The sequence below is a fragment of the Diabrotica virgifera genome, chromosome 10 (assembly GCF_917563875.1).
Source record: "Diabrotica virgifera virgifera chromosome 10, PGI_DIABVI_V3a".
Classification (NCBI taxonomy): Eukaryota; Metazoa; Arthropoda; class Insecta; order Coleoptera; family Chrysomelidae; genus Diabrotica; species Diabrotica virgifera.
Genome location: NC_065452.1, coordinates 24,689,410 through 24,711,723, shown reverse-complemented (window position 1 = coordinate 24,711,723; position 22,314 = coordinate 24,689,410). Strand labels below are relative to the sequence as shown.

The 22,314-nt window shown below is 33.6% G+C and overlaps 1 protein-coding gene across 1 annotated transcript in view; it reads right to left on the bottom strand.

The window, feature by feature from the left end:
* The window catches only part of LOC114341637 (small conductance calcium-activated potassium channel protein), a 250,833-nt gene that overhangs the window by 68,835 nt on the left and 159,684 nt on the right, over window positions 1–22,314 (bottom strand). Inside the window, exons 8-10 of the mRNA XM_050662938.1 lie at window positions 18,911–19,038; window positions 10,906–10,975; window positions 7,929–8,081 (exon numbers count right to left, since the gene is read on the bottom strand). Of these exons, the coding sequence (XP_050518895.1) occupies window positions 7,929–8,081; window positions 10,906–10,975; window positions 18,911–19,038 (351 nt within the window). The remainder of the gene's footprint in view (window positions 1–7,928; window positions 8,082–10,905; window positions 10,976–18,910; window positions 19,039–22,314) is intronic.

Below are 22,314 nucleotides of genomic sequence, written 5' to 3'. Positions count from 1 at the left end.
TTTGCATGAAAACGAAGCGTCCTATGAACAAACGGAAAGATACATTGTTTGTCAGAAATTGGACGGGGAATTCAAAAATAATTTCTAATTTGAAATATCTCAGTGGCGTACTATTTTTTGAAGTTATACTTCTTTAGGCGCGATTGGGAGTGAATTTTCATTATTCTGCGCGCATGCGTACACAGACAGTATGGCGTTAGTTGCCGAATCTTTCAAGTTATGTATAAATATATCAGTGCAAAAAAAAGTGTGAAAAGAATATATTAGAGTTTTTAGTAAATATATTTATTATAATTTTTGTGTCTTTGGATTTGTCTTCCTCGGGAGTAAGATAAGTAGTATTAAAACATTATTTATATTTATTATACTTCACTTCGTCTGTTTGTGACCGTGAATTGTCATTATGTCCGAGACTATGTAAATAGAGAGCTCGTAGCGTTATTGGTATAGCATCCGGCTAGAGACGAGAGGTCTTGGGTTCAAATCCGGACCATTCCTATTCTTTTTTTTTTATTTTTGGAAAGTGGTAAGCATTAAAATTAGTTTAATATTTAAATAAAGTACAAAAAAACTGTTTAAAGTATATTTATTTCGTTGAAATCATTTAATAGAAGTATAACTTCTTATGTGCGTACAAAGTACACACACATTCTTTTTTTTCTTTAAAAAATTTCAGACCATTACACGTACGAGCGCCAATGGTGAATATAAAATTCTTAATTGTATGTAAAAAAATGCGCAATAATTACGTCTTAAAACCCACCAAATTTCATTTGCACACCTCAACCAATTTTAGAGCAATAAATAAATCGTCAGTTTGTAAGAAAAATTTTAACACCCCGTATCTCGGAAACAAATGAAAATCGAATAACAACATATGAGTTATTTTTAATTATTATTACGTATATTATACAGTCTTAAAGTTTGGGGCGTTCCTCCCCACTTACACTGTATATACTCTTGCACTTCTTGGATTTCTTTATTTTGAATAGTTTTTGTACAGTTTTCATTAGTATTAGTCATTGTTTTTGTTTTCTGAAAGTTCATTTTTAACCCTATATTTCTCGCTTCTGTATCTAGCTCTTTCAGCATTTTTTGGAGCTCATTTTTGTCTTCAGCTATCAGGACAATGTCATCTGCGTAGAGAAGGCGATTTAGGGATTGTCCATTGATGTTAATTCCTATTTTTTCCCATTTCAACTTCTTAAATACGTCTTTCAACGTTTAATTGAACAGTTTTGGCGAGATGGTATTGCCCTGTCTGATTCCTTTCTTAATTGGTATTGGTTCTGTGTTCTGTTGTAATTAAACGCTTTTATTTAATTCAATAGTTTGCGTCAAATTTTTAGACGTTAATTTGAGTGCCTTTTCCCCAATGCAAATGAATGAAAATTTGCAGACATATGCATTCGTGGGAACAATACACGAATAGTCAATGACATTTTTTTTATGTTTATTAATTGTTTAAATAATAAAAAACGATTTTAATGGAAAATGCTTAAATTCTCTTGTTTTTTACAATGTAAAAACTTGAAACTTTTACAGATTGTACCTAATTATATAAACTATACATAATTTCACTTTTTACGTTAATTGTTTAGGTTATGCTTCATAAATAAACAATTAAGTTTCAATTTTTTTGCCGATTCCGACTACTTTTTATGTTAGTGCATCTTATGTTTTATACATATGTTCATAAACAGGATGATATATTTTAGTGTTTGAAAAGTGTAAGACTAAAAAGTAAAAAATAAAAAAATATGGAAAAAAAATTTTTTAAGAAACGCTTCTCTTTCGTTACGAGTGACTAAAATTAAAAATATTATAAAAAAATCAACTAAAAAGCAAAAAATAAAAAAAATTGAAAAAATCTAACACATTCGTTGAAGAAAAGCGTGGGGCAAAAACCATTTAATTCGATGAAGAAGCGCCACGCTTTTCTTTGACGAATGTGTTAGATTTTTTCAATTTTTTTTAATTTTTGCTTTTTAGTTGATTTTTTATAATATTTTTAATTTTAGTCACTCGTAACGAAAGAAAAGCGTTCCTTAAAAAATTTTTTTTTATATTTTTTTTACTATAGTTTTAGCTTTCCCGTATATGTTGCTTTTCAAATCAATATATCTTTGGTCAATCATGCTTTTATGGAATGAGGTTTTTATCGCCCAGTACTCAACGCTATCAGATGGCTTCTCAAAGTCAATGCAGGCCGTAAAAATGGGGTATATTATATTCGTTTGATTTCTCTATTTTTGATAACAGTCTCGTCGTAAGTAGGTGGTCACTTGTACTGAATCCTTTTCTTAAGCCTGATTGGTCTTTTGCCTGATATCCGTCCAATTTTGATGTTAGTCTGTTTGTGATTATTTTTGTTGGTAGTTTGTAGGTTGTGTTAAGAAGTGTTATGGGTCGATAATTTTTCAGATCGACTTTATCACCCTTCTTGTGAAGTAAGATCGTAACTGATTCTTCCCAATCTTGCGGAATTTTCTTTTCTCCAATACTTCACAATATACAGGGTGTAACAAAAATACAGGTCATAAATTAAATCACATATTCTAAGACCAAAAATAGTTCGAATGAACCTAACTTACCTAAGTACAAATATGCACATAAAAGAAGTTACAGCCCTTTGAAATTACAAAATGAAAATCGATTTTTTCGAATATGTCGAAAACTATTGGAGATTTTTGATTGAAAATGGACAATTGGCATTCTTATGGCAGGAACATCTTAAAGAAAAATTATAGTGAAATTTGTGCACCCCATAAAAATTTTATGGGGATTTTGTTCCCTTAAACCCCCCAAACTTTTGTGTACGTCTCAATTAAATTATTATTGTGGTATCATTAGTTAAATTCAATATTATTAAACCTCTTTTGCCTCTTAGTATTTTTTAATAAGGCAGTTTTTATCGAGTTGAGGCTTATTTTTCAATATGTTTACATACAATTTTTATGGGGTTTTGTTCTTTTAAACCCCCCAAATGTTTGTGTACGTTCCAATTAAAATATTACTCCGGTACCATTAGTTAAACAAAGTGTGTTTAAAATTTTGTGCCTCTTTGTATTTTTTCGAAAAGGCACCTTTTATCGAGATGTGACTTCTTTTTTAATATGGTTCAAAATATCCCTAAAAATGTAAATCATAAATAAATGTTCATATTATTACCAAGTCTCCATAATCGTACTTAACCATATACAAATATGTGGTGGATTTGACAAATATTCGAAATATCTCGATAAAAACTGACTTTTTGAAAAAGCACTAAGAGGCAAAAAAGTTTTAAAAACATTGTATTTAACTAATGGTACTACAATAATAATTTAATTGGAACGTACACAAAAGTTTGGGGGGTTTAAAGGAACAAAATCCCCATAAAATTTTTATGGGGTGTCCAAATTTCACTATAATTTTTTCTTAAGATGCTACTGCCATGAAAATGCTACATGTCCATTTTCAATAATAAATCTCCAATAGTTTTCGATACATTCGAAAAAATCTATTTTAATTTTGTAACTTAAAAGGGCTGTGACTTTTTTTATGTGCACATTTGTACTAAGGTAAGTTAGGTTCAATCGAATTATTTTTAGTCCCAGAATATGTTATTCAATTTATGACCTGTATTTTTGTTACACCCTGTATATGTTAACAATTCCATTAAGGGAAAAATTACTTTCGTCACTAAAACAAATTGTTTTTTTATGTAATCTGGCTGTTGGTTAATAGTTGTAAGTCCTCTAGTCTTCGGTCGGGGTCATCATATGAAAGTTGGTGGACAATTTTTAATTTGTATGTATGATTCCATATACAGAGAGAGTCTGTAATTTGGAATAAATTCAATATCTCAAATACTCATTGTTTTTTTGAAAAATGCTCAGACCTGTCGATTAGTACTTCAAGTTGTCCTTTTTGACATACAATAATAATGTATACAGGGTGTCCCAATTTAGAGATATGACGTCATCGTTGATTTTCTTAAATGGCAACACTGTCATTTTGATAACTATTTTGATAGGGTGTGTAAAGTTATACACAACTGCAAAATATCAAATTTTTATTCTCTACCATTTATAAGATAATAGAAAATAACAAAGTTATGTCTGTAATTTGGAATAAATTCAATAATTAAAATACTAATAATTGTTTTTTTGAAAAATGCTCAGACCCGTCGACTAGTATTTCAAATTGTCATTTTTGACGTGCAGTAATAATGTATCCAGAGTGTCCCAATTTAGAGATATGACGTCATCGTTGATTTTCTTAAATGGCAACGCTGTCATTTTGATAGCTATTTTGATAGGGTGTGTAAAGTTATACACAACTGCAAAATTTCAAATGTTTATTCCCTACCATTTACAAGATAATAAAATATAACAAACTTATGAAAAACAAGTAATCAAATAATAATTGAATTTAATTATTTCAATTAAGCAAATACTCATAATGTTGCCCTCAATTATTGTCAAATTGTCAATGGGCAACGTTATGAGCATTTGCTTAATTGAAATAATTACATTCAATTATTGTTTAATTACTTGTTTTTCATAACTTTGTTATTTTTTATTATCTTGTAAATGGTAGGGAATAAAAACTTGAAATTTTGCAGTTGTGTATAACTTTACACACCCTATCAAAATAGCTATCAAAATGACAGTGTTGCCATTTAAGAAAATCAACGACGACGTCATATCTCTAAATTGGGACACCCTGTAAACATTATTATTGTATGTCAAAAAAGACAATTTGAAATACTAATCGACGGGTCTGAGCATTTAAAAAAAAACAATTAGTATTTTAATTATTGAATTTATTCCAAATTGCAGACATAATTTTGTTATTTTCTATTATCTTTTAAATGGTAGAGAATACAAATTTGATATTTTGCAGTTGTGTATAACTTTACACACCCTATCAAAATAGCTATCAAAATGACAGTATTGCCATTTAAGAAAATCAACGATGACGTCATATCTCTAAATTGGGACACCCTGTATACATTATTATTGTATGTCAAAAAGGACAATTTGAAATACTAATCGACGGGTCTGAGCATTTTTCAAAAAAACAATTAATATTTGAGATATTGAATTTATTCCAAATTACAGACTCTCTCTGTATAGACGCAACTTGGGCTGTAGAAGAAGTAGGGTTCACTACCAATTCTGCTATTATGTCAATTTTTTTGTTCTTACTAATTTTTAATCGACCAGATCGTTTGACATCCTTGACCGTTTGACATTTGAACACTACCTGTTTCTTCAAAGTTTCGAAGAAGCTTCCTGTAAGTCTTCCATATAGAGCAATCGGGGTACTTCTTATTAAAAAGGAATTCGGCTTCATTAAAATTGTTTCTACATTCATCAATTATTAAGACAGCTGCTACTTTGTTGGCTACAGTACAATACGTACCATTCTGTCTATAATAGACGGGGCTTGATCCTCGCCCCCGTTACCGAAATTACTCCGATTCTATTTTTTTGCACAAACCCACTCAAAGAGAGGTCCTTATAACAAATCCACAGGATGCCAGGCGGTGCCGTGGTCGAAAAATTGAAACATTTTTTTTAAACAAAATCACAAAAAACATTTTTTCACTTCGAACATATTTTTTTATATAATTTGGGTCATTCTCAGTAAAAAAAGTCTCCTGTCATTTTTCTCTAAAATTAATTGTTGTCGAGTTATACGCGATTTAAAATTTAAAAAATGCAAAATTGACCATTTTCAAGGCTTAATAACTCGATTAAAAATTATTATTATGAAAGTCAGAAAGTGACCAAATCAAAGTTTAAAATCTCTCCTTCAAGATCCTGAAGAAATTTTTGTCATTCGTTTATTACAAAGCTGTTATTTTTAATTATTGACCATTAGCGCTATAGTCCAGGATGTATCGTCGTCCCCGTTAGCGAAATTATTTCGATTAGATTTTAAAAGAGTTATTACAGGTCTAATAAATAAAAATGATGTTCGGAATCAGTAATTTAGAACAATCTCAGAAATTTTTTTTCTCGTAGATGGCTGTTATTGCATATTTGAATATGGTTTTTAATTACAAATAACTTTTCATAATAAAATTTTTTGATATTTTGAAGTATAAAGGTAGTTTGCTCTTGAGCGAAATTAATATTTTTTGACATACCTCGTATACTGTTGACAAAATTTGATATCTGATGATTGCATCTTAGGTTTTAGACTATGCAGAGCACTTTATAAAGAATTACTTTTTTTCGTAAAATTGATATTAAAAAAGTTTCCCATATGGTGCAAAGTTACGCAGACACCCTGTATAACAAAATAAAAAGTTTATAAGGAAAGATTTACGATACTTTTGCATAATTATTTATTTATGTTATTCCAAAAAAATGCTCTCTGGGATAAACAATTTGAATAAAATTTAAACAACTGAATGAATCGCTTTGAAATTTTTGTCACATATTAAGCACCAAAGAACACTTATATGACAAAAATTTCAAAGCTGTACACTAATTTTTACAATAGATATTGCGAAATAATTTTTTTTGCAATTCCGACCTTTTTTCCCAATTATATTAACAATAAATGAGTATATCAAACTTTGTAATACGTAATTTTAAAGCCTTTTCCATAATCTCAAAGATATTTGTACTAAAAAACCATAAGTTTCACCGTTTTCCATTGATTTGAAAAAAAAAAAGGGAAAAATGCCATTTTTTAACACTTAATTGTTTATAAATAAAAATGGCCGCGAGATCCTACGCAGGAAATAGTTACAATTTGCTCTTATAGGTATTACCTGTCGAAAAAACGCTTCAGTACCCTGGCTGCTCGAGTTTCATGGAAAAAACCTTATTACCCTGGACTATAAATTTTATATATATATATATACTATATATATATATATATATATATATATATATATATATATATATATATATATATATATATATATATATATATATTACCCTGGACATACTTTTGAAAAAAAAAGTAAAAACAACTGGAGAACTGAAAAACTTTTCTGACAAATAACCACAGAGGTTATTATCGACGTTAGAATCTCTATTAAATAAGTGCGAAACTACAATTTTAGTAATTATTTAATTTCTTCGTCAAAATCATCTTAAACCCAAACAAAATTTGTATGATTGAATATGCAAAAAAGTCTACTTTTCCGCACGCGTTTTAGTTTGGAAAGTTTTACTTTTCCGCATTACTTTTCCTCATTGAATTTAATTAATTAATGAATTGATTTTTCCCGTAACAGATCAAGATTATTGACAACGTCGAGATAGATGGGGGTAGTTCTTCGTCATTTGATGCCATCTAAATCACTGAATTATTTTAAAATTCGTAAGTAAAGATGCGTGGAAATTTTAAAGTGTGTGACGTACTTTTTGACAATAATTGCTTTGTTTGACATCGTTGCTATGACTTTAAATATTAAAACCTGTATTGATATACACCATTCATTACTGCGTAACAGGTATTTAGGCACCGCATTGACTTTAATTCGGGATTATTATAACTTATTAGCGTTATTTTTTAATTCAATTAATTGATTAAGATTTGGTCATTTTTTAAACACTCGTAGAAAAAATATTGTTCGTAACTCCTACGGAAAGTCTCTTTTCCGCACTCGACTAAATTTCACTATTATTAGTATAACCAAAAGATACGAGGAGGAGAGGGGACTTTTAGCTAGCAGTGTATAATAATTTCCACAATTTATATTACCCCAAAATCTTAATCGTAATTGGCGTGTTTCCATTAAAACCTTGTTAGTAATCAGTTGTGGAGGAATTTTGAAAATGTTGACCTTCACAAAACCTAAAAATTTTTAACACATTTTTTTTTAATTACTACTTTTTGAATTTAGGACTATCTTTAAAATGGTTATTAACAAGAAAAATTAAAAAGCGCATATTTTATACATAATGTGTACTTACTTGAGTCTGTATTCTAGTAGTTATTAACTCAGGTAGTAAATCTAGTTGTTCTTGTAGTGCTATGAGTTTTTCTTCCATTGTTGTTAATCTATCTTCTACGCTGTCTTGTCTTGTGCTCATGTCTGACACTATTTCATATACAGTATTTTGTGTCTAAAAGAAAACACAAAGTTTAATTATAAAAAACTAGGTAGGAAAACGTATAAAAGAAATATAACATATTATGGTTAAAACAAAGGCATGCTGATTAATGCATATTAATAAATAAAACGTAGCATGACAAGAGTATTTAATAGTAGAGTGGAAGAGTTTGAGGAAAAAGATACGGCCAATGACAGATGGGAAGCCAAGGGCTGTGTGGAAAGGGAACTCAGAGAGAAAGGTTTAGGCGAAGAATACACGATGGATAGAAATGAGTAGCGAAGAATATTAAGGAAGAGCGACTCACGAAGAAAGCTGAGGAAGAAAAAGCAGAATAAATAAAACAGCGATGCAGATAACGATATTTCAATAAGAATCCTTAAAGAGTCCTTTTTATTTCGGGAGTTGGGACAAGATAAGTCTTAAATTGTACTTTTTTAATTGTACATATTTTATATTTAATGCAATTAGTGGAAAACCATCCTCTGTACATGATTACAGAAGATGGTTGAGGAACTAGATAGAAAAGCGACAGAGGTAGGTCTAGAGATGAACTATAATAAAACCAAGACTATCACAAACCAAGAAGATCAATTAGAAACTGTAGTCAAACACAATAAATTAGAGCAGGTGGCAGAATACATATACCTAGGACAGATAATAAAGCTTAACAGGGACAATCAAACAGAAGAAATAAAACGAAGAACTAGATTAGCATGGACATCATTTGGTAAACTATCATCTATTCTAAAAAATAAAAAGTACCCTCAATATATGCGAACGAAAGGATTCAACCAGTGCATATTACCAGTTATCACATTCATATGACTCACAAACATGGACTTTCACAAAGGAGAACATCGACAGGATATCCAAAACACAAAGAACAATGGAAAGACAGATGCTGGGTATCAGCCTTAAAGACAGGAAAAGAAACTCATGGATCAGAGAAAAAAACAAAGGCGACCGATGTATCAAGACAGGTTGCAAAACTTAAATGGAACTTCGCCGGCCACACTCTGCGGCAAAAAATGAAAGATGGAATAAGCGACTCCTACACTGGTGACCATGGGAACAGAAAAGAAAAAGAGGAATACCACAGATGAGATGGACGGACGACCTTAAGAGAACGTCAGAAATGGGCTGGATGCAGATCGCCCAGAATAGAGACCAATGGAGATTAACAGAAATAGGCGTTTAAGGCTGATTAGATAGATATATCTTCTTCTTCTACGGCACTACAGCCCAAATTGAGCCTTGGCCTACTTTATTTTTTGCCTTCACCCTTGCTTGTCTGTGGCTGCTTTTCTCCATACACGGACTTCTAAAAGGGCTTGTGCGTCGCTGTTTACTGTGTCTTCCCAGCGTTTTATTGGCTTCCCAACCGGTCTCTTTCCCTGAATTCTAGCATTCAGTGCTCTTTTTGGTAAGGTCTGACAGGGGTGCTTCCTTATAAAGTTGATAAAGTTCGTTGTTGTATCGACTTCTGAAGATTCCGTTTTCCATCACAGGTCCTAGTATTCTCCTCAGTACTTTCCTTTCGAATGTGTCGAGTTTGTTTTTGGATGTTTCTGTCAGGACCCAGGCTTCACTGCCATATCATGTTATTGGTCGAATTAAAGTTTTATAGATTCTCATCTTTGTATTTCGGTGGACACTTTTAGACCGAAATATATGGGAGAGGGCAAAATAAGCTCTGTTTGTCTCCGTCTTCTGATCCGTCGGCATATATTTCTACTCTCAGGTATGTCAACTTTCCAACCGTTTCAATGACATCTTCATGTATAATGGTTTGTGGGACTATATTTCTTCTGGTCTGAGTCATTATTTTTGTTTTTTCTGTGTTAATTTCCAGACCTAGCATTTTTGTTTGTGTTTTTAACTCTGCGTATGTTTCCTGTGCTCCTGTTGATGTTCTACTCATAATATTAATATCATCGGCATAAGCGGCCAGTTGAACCGTTCGATTAGTCAGTAGGTTTCCTCGTCCAGTTTGCATTTGCCTAACCGCATACTCCATTGCCAGGTTAAACAATGTTGGGGCCAGCCCATCTCCCTGCTTTAGTCCCTGCAAAATTTTAAAAAAGTCTGTCCGGCGGTTTTGTATTCATACACATGCCTGAGTTTCATCCATTGTGGCTTTAACGAGTCTTATTAGCTTGTGTGGTATTGCCAATTCAGCCAATATATAGTATAGTTTGTTCCTTTTGACTGAGTCGTATGCCTGTTTGAAGTCTACAAACACCTTGTGAACATCAATATCGTATTCCCATGATTTGCTCAAGATCTCTTTGACTGTAAATATTTGATTCAGCGTCGATGTTCCCCGTCGGAAGCCCGTCTGATACTCTCCAATAATATTTTCTGCTAGTGGTTGGAGCAGCTGGTTTATAACATACGTGAGGACTTTATATGCTGTACATAGTAGAGAGATTCCACGGTAGTTTTTGCACTGGAGTTTGTCTCCTTTTTTATAGACCGGGCGTACTACACTTTTCTTCCAGTCGTCGGGTGTTTTCTCTTCTTGCCATATGTCTTTGATGAGCGCGTGGATGTGTAATGGAGTAGAAGCTCCAACTATAGAGGAAGTTCTCGAAGCTATTAAGGCTCAGAAAAACAATTAAGCTCCGGGAGTTGACGAAATACCAGCAGAACTGTATAAGGTAGGTGGCGACCACCTAGCAAGTCTCATCCACACGCTTATCAAGATAGATAGATAGTGAAAAACACTATGACATTACTAAAACGTGTATTCTTAGCATTAGGGTAAAAATATAATCCAACAATAGAAGTAAGATCACCATAAAATAAATCTTAAAAATAATATTATTATTACCTTGGCCATATCGGTTATAGTATTGGCATTATCCATTAATTTACGTTGGTCCATTTTTACTTTTCTTAACCTAAAAAGAAAAATGAATGAAACTTGCGGTACAAAAAGATTAATTTAGTATTATTTGACACAAACCTTTACTTACACCAGCACATTGGATTAACCATCTTTTTTTAAAAATAATAATAAATAAAAAAAAGTAACAAAAATTTTGGGATAATAAGTCTGTATTCCAAGTAATTTATTTCTATTTTCCGTTTTATATCCTTCTGCACCAAACTTCATCATAATTTTTACTATATTTTTTATGATACTTTTATAGACTATTTTTTTGTAGAGAGTGGGGAAATGAAATATGCACAAGAGTTCTGTCTAAAAGAGCACTGTTCTATCTAAAAGTATATTCTTCATTGAGAATATTGGGCCTCATCAGATAGTATTACATAGTAAAGACAACTACACTATTTATTTGTACATATTATATGTTATCGGCCAAACCCGATTTCAGTAAAAACTAGTTTTGCCTAGGCCAAATTAGTTTGTCCTAAATGCGATAGGATAAACTAGTTTAGCCTAGGCCAGATGTCGGCAACCTTTTGAGTTGGAAGAGTCAAAAATTACAATTTACAAAATTTCAAAGTTTTGAAAGAGCCACAATTTTTTTTGTCAACAATAAATAGTACTCTCATAAATAAAGTTCTTTGATAAAATAATGAATATATTTATTCATAATATGTATATAGTGTTTTTCACATATTATATTTTCATACATTTCATTTTTACAAGTAAAAAATTAAAACAACTAAACACTTACAACACTAACTTGTACTTCAATCACAAACAATTGAGCAAATAATCTCAATGGGAGCATTGGCTTTGCATGGTTTTAGAAAGTTTGGATAAATCTGGCTCATAACTTGTTGTTTTAAGTTTGAAACACGACTTTAAATTTTCATTTGTTAGTTGGCTTCTTAGTTTACTTTTAATTATATTCATGCAAGAGAACATTTGATCGCAAGAATATGTCGATCCGAAGATAGCTAGCACTACAAATGCCAACTTATTCACCTCAATGTAACAATCTGGAAGACTATTTCATTCGTCAAATATAAGTCTCTCAATTCCCGGCATTTCTTTCAAAGCTGTCCACTTTTGTTGCGTTACGTACATACATTTCCGGACCTCCAACTCTTCCAACTCGCATTTCAATTCTGTAAATTTTCCACTCCACAAAGCTTTATTTTAAATCGATCAATTGCATTTTTAAAGATCCAGTATCAATTCCAAATGGCTCAACGTGGATTTAGTTACTATTTGTGTTGAGAGGATTTACTATGAATGCTAGAGTGGTTTTGTTGGTTTTGAATTGTTCAAATCTGCCAGCAAATTCATCTTTCGGAAGTAATTCGTGTCAACAGTTGCATTGGTTATACCGCGATATTTTTGAATATCTCCTGCAAATAAAATTAATTTTTCTTAAAAGAAAAACAATTCTTCCACCAAAACATAGGCTGGGTTGCCTTTTCCTTGAAGTTTTAGATTCAGCTAATTTAATTTCGCTGTGATATATACCATACAGTAAAATTTTTGCAACTATTTGTCATTCCCTAATTCAGGGTGATTAATGCCTTTTTCATTTAGGAATGTATTTATTTCATTCAAGCACAAAACAAAACCTATCAACTTATCAACACCTTAACTTTGGAAAGCCATCGCACTTTATTGTGAAGAAGGAGGTCGGAATACTGAGCCTCCATTTCGTTTAAGAATTCTTTAAACTGACGATGGAAGAGTGCTTTTGACAAGATGCTATTAACAATCTTGATCACCACATTCATGACCTCAACTACTTCGGCTGGAAATGTTTGGCCACAAAGCGTTTATTGGTGTATTATGCAGTGAAACGTAAAAGTTTCGTGATTTATTTTGCATTGAAGAATCGTTGTTGCTCCTTTATTTTTTCCTATCATACTTCTGGCTCCATCACTCATCAGTTGCTATTGCAATGATTTTATTTAAATCGATCTCATTGTCTTTAGAGCATTTTTGCACGGCATTCGCTAGATTTATTTAAACATTCGCTATTTAAACAACCCTCTAGTTTATCTCGAGAGCGGTAATAATCACAGAAGTTCTTCTTTGGGACCTTGGGACCAGTGGTGTCATGGCAAAATTAGCAGTGCGGGAACGCAATGCCGGAACGCACTGCTAATTTTTGTTTACAAAACCTAAATTTTCTATTATTTTTTTTTTCTTTTCTTAACCAGTGCGGGAACGGCGTTCCCACGCGTTCCCGCACCATGACACCACTGCTTGGGACGACATTTACCTGACAAAAAGGGCAACTTGTGCCGTGTCTTTTACGTCGCAAGACTTATCTATAGCAAGTGATAAGGTGGAAGAAAGTTGAATATCTTCCACCTGCAAATATGTTACATTTGAAGACATTTTAGCTATTCTATCTTGTACTGTTTTAGCGGATAGTGGCAAATCTTTAATTTTTTCAAGATTTCTGGTTTGTTTTTGAAATCACGAAACAGTTCTTCAGATGCACTTATGAAGCAGTCTTTGATAAATAAATAATATTTGCGCGTGGAACTAAAGAGCCGCAGCTTCACGTCCAAAGAGCCGCATGTGGCTCGCGAGCCGCAGGTTGCCGACCCCTGGCCTAGGCCAAACTAGTTTATCCTGATATTAATACGGACACTGTAGGATAAACTAGTACCTACGGCCTAGTATAAACATTATAGTATACCTACAAAGCCAAAATAAATACAAATAGATAAACTGAATATCATACTGTGTATTTATTTAAAACTAAAAGTCGCTGCATATTATCGTGCATGTAGCGTTTTCAGCACGTAGCGTTTAGTTTCCGAAAAATATGATTTAATATGGTTTTAAATATGAACAATTCACACTGTCTGGAACGTATCGTATCACACACCTTACAGTAAAATCATATATTGCGGAGACTTAAGGTCGCTGCAGATTATCATGCACTTTGTGTTTCCAGCACGTAGCGTAGTCTCCGAAAAACCTGATTTTACTAAGAAGTGTCTGATACGATACGTTCCAGACAGTGTGAACTGTTCAAATTTAAAACCATATTAAATCATATTTTACGGAAACTAAACGCTACGTGCTGGATTCGCTACCTGCATGATAATAGTTTGCAAAACGTGCAAAAACGTCTGAAATTGTCTGAAAGTTATATGAAAGCAATTTGTCATTTGTTCTGCTGAAAATTGTCTACGGCAGAATACACTCTAAACTGGAGCTGGATATTAGTGACACTCAATATGGGTTCCGCAATTGTATGGGTACCAGAGAGGCATTATTCTCCTTAAAAGTGCTGACACAGAGATGCTTGGATGTTAACCGTCCTCTTTACCTCTGTTTTATAGACTACAATAAAGCGTTTGATAAAGTAAAACATGATCGACTCATGGAAATTCTAAAAACTAAAAACTAAAAACCTACATGAAAGAGATTTAAGACTATTAACACACCCCTATTACAATCACCGAGCAATAGTAAGAATTGAAAAAGAAACATCTGAAGAAATGGAAATAAAGAGAGGAGTCAGGCAAGGCTGCATACTATCACCTCTATTATTTAACGCTTATTCTGAAGAGGTAATGCGAGAAACTCTGGAAGATGAAACAGTCGGCATAAGAGTAAATGGAGTCTAAGTTAACAACATCAGATATGCAGGTGATACAGTAATAATAGCCGATAGTTTACAAGACCTGCAAAGACTCATGAGTAAAATAGTAAGGTGTAGTAGGGAGTACGGACTCTCTCTCAATATCAAAAACACGAAGTTTATGAAAATTAGTAAAAACAACCATAATACTAATGAAATCTTGATAGTAGAGGGCCAGCAGATCGAAAGAGTAAAAAAGTACACTTACCTAGGAACACTTATAACAGAAAATAATGACTACACTGCAGAAATCAAAATCAGAATCGAAAAAGCACGTTCTAATTGTATGAAAATGAAAAAGGTCCTATGTAGCAAAGACTTAACATTAGCTCTTAAAGTACGCCTAACAAAATGTTACGTATACGATGTACTATACTATACAGTGGAATCATGGAAGTTAAATGTAGAGACAATGAGACGACTTAACGCCTTTGAAATGTGGACCTATAGAAGAATTATGAGGGTTTCCTGGGTAGATAGAGTTACACGAACAACAACAATAATAAAAATGAATTCCAAAAAACCGAATCAATTTATCCATCTACATCGCAGCAATATATTGGCCCTAGACCTACGTCAAGCCCGAACAAACCAAAAACTGGATTAACATATGCACAAGCTACATAAAAAAATATAGCTACAAATGATATCTATTCATATCTAAATCAACAAAACATGTACCTGCAACAACAAAATTTATTTCTTCAACAAACTCTGGAAAAACAGCAAAAAACCATAAATGAACTTACACAAGAAATCAGAGAACTAAGAGAAGAACTCAAACATGCACTCTCTCTGAAAACAAATGGGTGAGTTACTTAAGGTAGGACTTTGGAATGCAAATGAACTAGCAGATCATAAAAACGAATTGCAATATTTCCTGTTAGAAAACAATATTGACATAATGCTAATGTCAGAGACACATTTAACAAGCAACCACAACCTTAAATATTATGGATATATTTAATTTATAATGCACCACACCCTGATGCTGAAAGGCATGCTAGAGCAGGTGCAGCCGTTATTATTCGAAAAGAGATTAAACACTATCACCTTGGTAACATAAAAGAGCCACACCTGCAGGCAGCAAGTATTATCATAGAAGATTGGCTTGGACAAGTAGCAATATCTGCAGCATATCTTCCACCAAACTATCCACCGAATAAAGAATCATTTACTAATTATTTTAATTCACTAGGGAATAGATTTCTTGCCGGTGCTGACTATAATGCAAAGCATGTGAGTTGGGGCTCTCGACTTTCTCCACCAGGTAGAGGTAGAATCCTCTTTCAAGTGATGCAGGAACTACATCTCAAACACTTATCTAGTTACACACCTACTTACTGGCCCACTGACCCTAGTAGACTTCTGGACTGTCTTCACTTCTTTGTAAGCAAAGGTTTTGTAGAAGGCTATCTAAATATTGTACCAAAATATGAAATTGCTTCAGACCATACCCCCGTAATAGCGACGCTAAATTCAAGATTTGTTGAGAAGGAACGTCCAGCAAAACTGCACAATCATAAAACCGACTGGAATGAGTTCAGGAAAGAAATACATAAAAAATAAACCTTAATATTTCTCTCAAAACAAAAGATGAACTTAAATTGGCAGTATACGAATTTAATACACTTCTCCAAGAAGCTGCTTGGAATGCCACTCCAGAATGTAAAGATACACAGAATAAAAGAAACAATCCTATTAATATAAGAAATCAATTAAAGAGAAGAGGAGACTAAGAAAGATATGGCAAAACACAAGGCAGCATCAAGACAAAATGAACTACAATAGAGCAGCAAGACAGCTGAAAAATACAATACTACAGCACAAAAACTCCTACATCGAAAATTATCTTCAAAATTTAACACCAACAACAGATACCGATTATTCACTTTGGAAGACCACCAGGAAATTAAAACAACCCAGTAAACACATACCAGCATTAAGAAATCCAGATGGCTCATGGTCGAGAACAGATCAAGAAAAAGCAGAGGCATTTGGAAAATATCTTGAAGAAGTTTTTCAACCTCTACCCTCTGTCAGTGCTGAAGAAGATGAGGCTATCTATGAAACTCTAGCAACAATCCAACAGCCAAGTGAGCAAATTAAACCAGTAACAAAAAGAGATGTAAAAAATACTATTCAATATAGGTTAAAAACCAAAAAAGCTCCTGGCTATGACGTTATAACAGGAACTATCTTAAAAGAGTTACCAGATAAAGGTGTAGTTATGATAACACAACTATTCAACGCCGCAATAAGGCTCAAAATTGTACCAACTCAATGGAAAATTGCTGATATAATAATGATCCATAAACATGGTAAACCACCTCACGAACATACCTCTTATCGTCCTATTAGTCTCTTACCGGTACTAGATAAACTATTTGAGAAGCTATTAGCGACCAGGCTAATGAAGATAATAACTGATAAAATAATCTTTTACCGGATCACCAGTTTGGTTTCAGAGAGAAGCATTCAACAATAGAACAAGTTCATAGAGTCGTTAAAACTTTTGAAGAAAAAAAGTACTGTTCTGCACTTTTTCTTGACGTCAGTCAGGCTTTTGATAAAGTCTGGCATGAAGGGTTGCTCTTCAAAATAAAAATGAACGTTCCTGATTCAATGTTTACTATACTAAAATCATATTTAGAAGAAAAGTACTACCGTGTCAAGCATGAAGCAGATACATCAAAAATCTACCCTATACGATCTGGAGTCCCTCAAGGTAGTGTTCTGGGTCATATATTATATCTAATATTTACACACGACATACCAACAAACGAAAATGTAACGACTACAACATTCGCAGATGACACAGCTATGTTAGTCACAGATGAAAAATCCCGCAACAGCTACCGAATCTCTTCAAAGGCATATTAGGAACATTGAAAAGTGGACAAAGAAATGGCGAATAAAGATCAATGAATCAAAATCACAACATATCATATTTACAAAATGTCGTAAAATATCGCCTAATATAGAAATAAATAACAAAGCAATTCCACAAGCCGAAAGCGTTAAATACCTTGGTATGCACCTGGACAAAACTTTGACATGGAGAACACATATACGGAAAAAGCGCCAACAGTTAAATTTAAAATTTCGTAAACATTATTGGATACTGGGCAGAACATCGAAGTTGTCTATAGGTAACAGACTGTTGGTATACAATACAATACTCAAACCGGTCTGGACCATTCAGCTATGGGGTACAGCAGCAAAATCCAACATATCCATAATGGAAAGATTACAATCCAAAGTGTTACGCTCTATAACAGACGCCCCATGGTTCGTGTCAAACAAAGACATTTATTGTAATCTAGAAGTACCTACGATCAGTGAAGTGATAGTTCAGTGCAGTGTTCGGTACATAAAACGCCTAGAAAGCCATCCAAATGCCCTGGCAATAAACTTGCTTGACAATAGTCAACAAACTCACAGACTAAAACGTAAAAATCCACTGGACCTTATTTATAAATAAGTTTTATACTTCACCGTAATTGTGTTTATATTTTTAGATATATGTATTGTTTGTAATTGTAAAAAGTATGTTTGTATGTAGCATATTATCGGAATGTCATGTTTGTTCCATACTAGAGGTCCAGTCATTGGACTGATCTCTCTAACGTTAATTTTTTTTTTACTTCAAACCCCAAAGGAGCTTATTGTTAGAATCTTTATGACTAACAGATTGATGAATAAATATTTAAAAAAAAGAAAGGGAAGAACAGGTAAAGAGAAGGAGGTTGAACTTACAATTAAAGAAAGAAAGCTACAGTAACTCGGACATATGATGCGGGGCGAGAAGTATGGCATCCTGCGACTCATAATGCAAGGAAAGATAGATGGCAGAAGCAGCATCGGAAGAAGACGAATTTCATGGCTGAAGATCCTGAGAGAATGTTTTGGATGCAGCTCAAAACAACTATTTAGAGCTACTGTCTCAAAAATTAAAATAGCTATGATGATTGCCAACCTCCGTAGCGGAGATGGCACCTGAAGAAGAAGAAGAAGAAGAATTTGTCATTAACTACCACACTAATTGGCCCAGCGTGACCAGCGCACGGAGCGGTATTCTGAAGGAAGCTGTACGGCAGCTAAAGAGGCAAAAATTGCCGAATTTTTTATGTATCTAACTATAGACAATAATTGTAATAAACAGTACAACATGCAGAAACAAAATCTTGGTTAAAAAACTATTTGGTCAAAAAATCTTCAGATTTAGGATCCACCTGTTTTTACTTCAATAGTACATATTTATTATATCTTTACAAAGAAATTAAAAATACTTACGCATAAATTGCAAGTAAAAATTTTCTTTGGTGAGTCCTAACTCTACCTGGATTAACTCTTTTCACTAGCCTTGTATGTTTATAAATCAACCAGGTTTCACGTAGGACATTCGCAGCTGCATTTTTTAACTGAAATACAATTTTTATAGTTAATGTAAATAAAAAAGATAAACAATTCATTAACAAGAAAGACAGTTAAGATTTAATTTCGATACAAATTACCGCCACTCGCTTATACGCATTTCATACTTTTTGGAATCATCAGAGAGAGCTGTGGTAAGCTCTCTGAAAACCAAATCTTTCTGTCATGTTAGAAAATTATTTAAAATAATATGCAAGAGACGCTACAGCAAAATATATTACAAACAAACGAAATCCGAAGATCCGAGGATCCAAAGATCCGAGGATCCAAAGATTTCTTACGTTTGAAATAAATTCAGGTAACAGCGTAAATCTGTTCTTTCCATCCCTGAATTATAAGATGCAGGGACACTCGATGCTGCGAGTGTCCCTGCATCGTTTATACTCTGTACGTTACATTGTTTTCTGATATCTTCACTCCTCTTTCGATCTCTCAGTGTATTTCCTGTAATTCTTCTCAGTACTCTCATCTCTGCCGTTTCCAGTAGTCTTTGTGTTGTGGCTGTATCGGGTCTTGTTTCTGATGCATAATATGTCATTATTGGTCTTTATTACACTGGCTTTATAAATTCTTGACTTCATCTCAGTGTTAATATGCCGGTTTCGCCATGTAATGTTATTAAGGCCAGTCTATTTGCTCTTTGTACTTGATTTCTCACTTCTTTGTCCAGGTCTCCGTAACTTGACAATGTAATTTCAAGGTATATTATTTCCATTACTTGTTCAATACTGGTACCATCAATTTCTATTTTACATCTTATTGGTTCTTTACTGATTACTATTGTTTTGGTTTTCTAAGATGAAATTGTCATATTGAATTCTTTTGCTCTTATGTTAAATCTGTGGACTAATCTTTGCAGACTATCTTCACCTTGGGCTATCAATATTGCGTCATCTGCGTAGCAGAGTATTTTTACTTCTTTGTTTCCCATTCTATATCCTCGTCCTTTGTTGACGTTTTCCGATGATTTCATCCATGATTAAATTGAAGAGCATAGGACTCAATGAGTCTCCCTGTCTTATTCCGCTACCTATATCTATATGTTCTGTAAGTTGTCCATCTATTCTGACTTCCATTTTGTTGTTTCCGTAGATGTTTTCAATAGTTTTTGTGATATCTAGAGGGACTTCTCTATTATACAGAAGATGAATTACATCTTTGAGTCTTACTCGGCCAAATGCTTTCTTCAAGTCAATCAGACATAGAAATGCTGGTCGATTATACTCTAGTGATTTCTCAGTAATTTGCTTTATGACGAATATTGCATCTGTACACGATCTTCCAGTACGAAAACCCTGTTGTTCATCTGCTAAACTTATCCTCTGATTCATTAGGTCTTGTAAAATTTTAGTTGTAAGTTTTAGGGTAGTATTTAACAAGTTGACACCTCTGTAGTTTTCTAGCTGCTTTTTATCTCCTTTTTTGAATAGTAGAATTGGTGCGCTCGTTCTCTATCTTCCGGTATTTTATTGTGATCTATGATTTTGTTAATTAATGTTGTTAATTGTTCTGTTATGCTGCTCCACAATATTTCAGTAATTCGTTTGGTATTCCATCCTTACTTGCAGCTTTTCTGTTCTTCAGCTTTTCGAGTGTTTCTCGTACTTTTTTTTTCCTCTGCATAAAGCTTTTTTAGATAGTCAATTCATTTATCCTTTTCTATGTGTTTTGGTTCTATTAGTTCCTTTACCTCCATTCTTTGACCTCTTATAAAGCGCCGTATTTCCTTTTGGAGACCATAAAATCATGTTCCAGTTCTTTCGAAAAACGTTCCCAGTGATCATTTTTTATTCTTCTTACGACTACATGTGTTTCGTTTCTCATTGTTTTATAATTATCGTATGCCTCTGTATATGTTTTAGTTGACATGTATTTTAGGTAAGCTTTTTTCTTCTCTTTACATTTTTCCTTTACTTCTGTACAAAACCATGGAGTTTTTTGTCTTGGAAGCGATTTATTTTTATTAATGTTTCTTTGACCAAGAACTTCCTTGGCTGAGGCTAAGATATTAGACTTAATTTTTGCCCAGCTTTCTTCGACTCCTTTCACTTTCTGTGATATACATGTTACTGCTTTTTCCGTTATTCTTTTTTGGAATAGGTATCTTGTGGAGTCGTCCTGTAAACTTTCAACTTTAATCTTGGTGGTGTATTCTGCTGTTTTTGAAAGTGTTAGGTACTAGTAACAGAAATGGACTTCTGGAGAAAAGCAGCATGCAAATCAAGAAGAGATCGGATTCCAAATGAAAGAATACAAGAAATGATGGGAGCCACACATACAATAATTAATAAAAAAAAACAAATCAACTAATATGGTACTGCCATGGACAGAGAATGTCAGATGACAGGATCCCAAAACAGATTTTGTCGTGGACACCACAAGGGAGACGGCAAAGAGGAAGTCCGAGAAGAAGCTGGAGGGAGGGAATTGGAAAAGAACTAGAGGAAGGAGAAATCCCTCCAGTTCTATGGTTAAACAGAGAAGAATGGCGGTTAGGAGTCAGAAGCCGTCGGATAACGCTGTAAACCGATAGTAGTAGTAACTATAAGATGTAAAAGTTCATATTTTTCAGGGTGTCTCATTCATAATGTGACCGAAGTATTCCAGCTTGCGTCTCTTTAATATATTTGCTTAATCCAGCCTCCTAACTCTCTCGATCCAGCTTATTATTAGTAGTCTTCTGTGTACAAGCATATCAAAGGCATCCAAGCGTTTAGGCATAGCCTTACTTGAGAGTCCACGCCTCCACTCCATACAGTAGAACTGGAAATATATACCAATATGGCATTCAAACTTGAATCCAATATTAATATTGTCGCTGCAAAGTACGTTTCTCATTTTTACAAAAGTACGGTATGCGGCACAATAAACAGTACTGAAATTCGTATGTTTAAAATTTGTAGGTGTCAGGCGCTGAAACGTACTGAGTGGTTTCCGAACGTTGTTATAACGTATCTAAATGTCATGATAATGTTAGGTGCTTCAGAATGGTTCTCAGTTTTGCAGAAAAATTTTTATGGTGGAGTACTACTTTCGGTAATACGGAAAAGGTCACGAAAACGGCCCAAGCTTAAATAAACAATGGTTGCAGCAGGACGGGACAACCTGTCACACTGCCAGGGAGTCTCTTCGAATACTACCCGATCATTTTGGGAGTTGCCACTCACCAGAACTAACGCCATCAGATGCGTACATATGGAGAATGCTGAAGGAGTCAGACAGATCCATCGTCTGCCATTTCGGAATTGAGGACTAGAATTAAA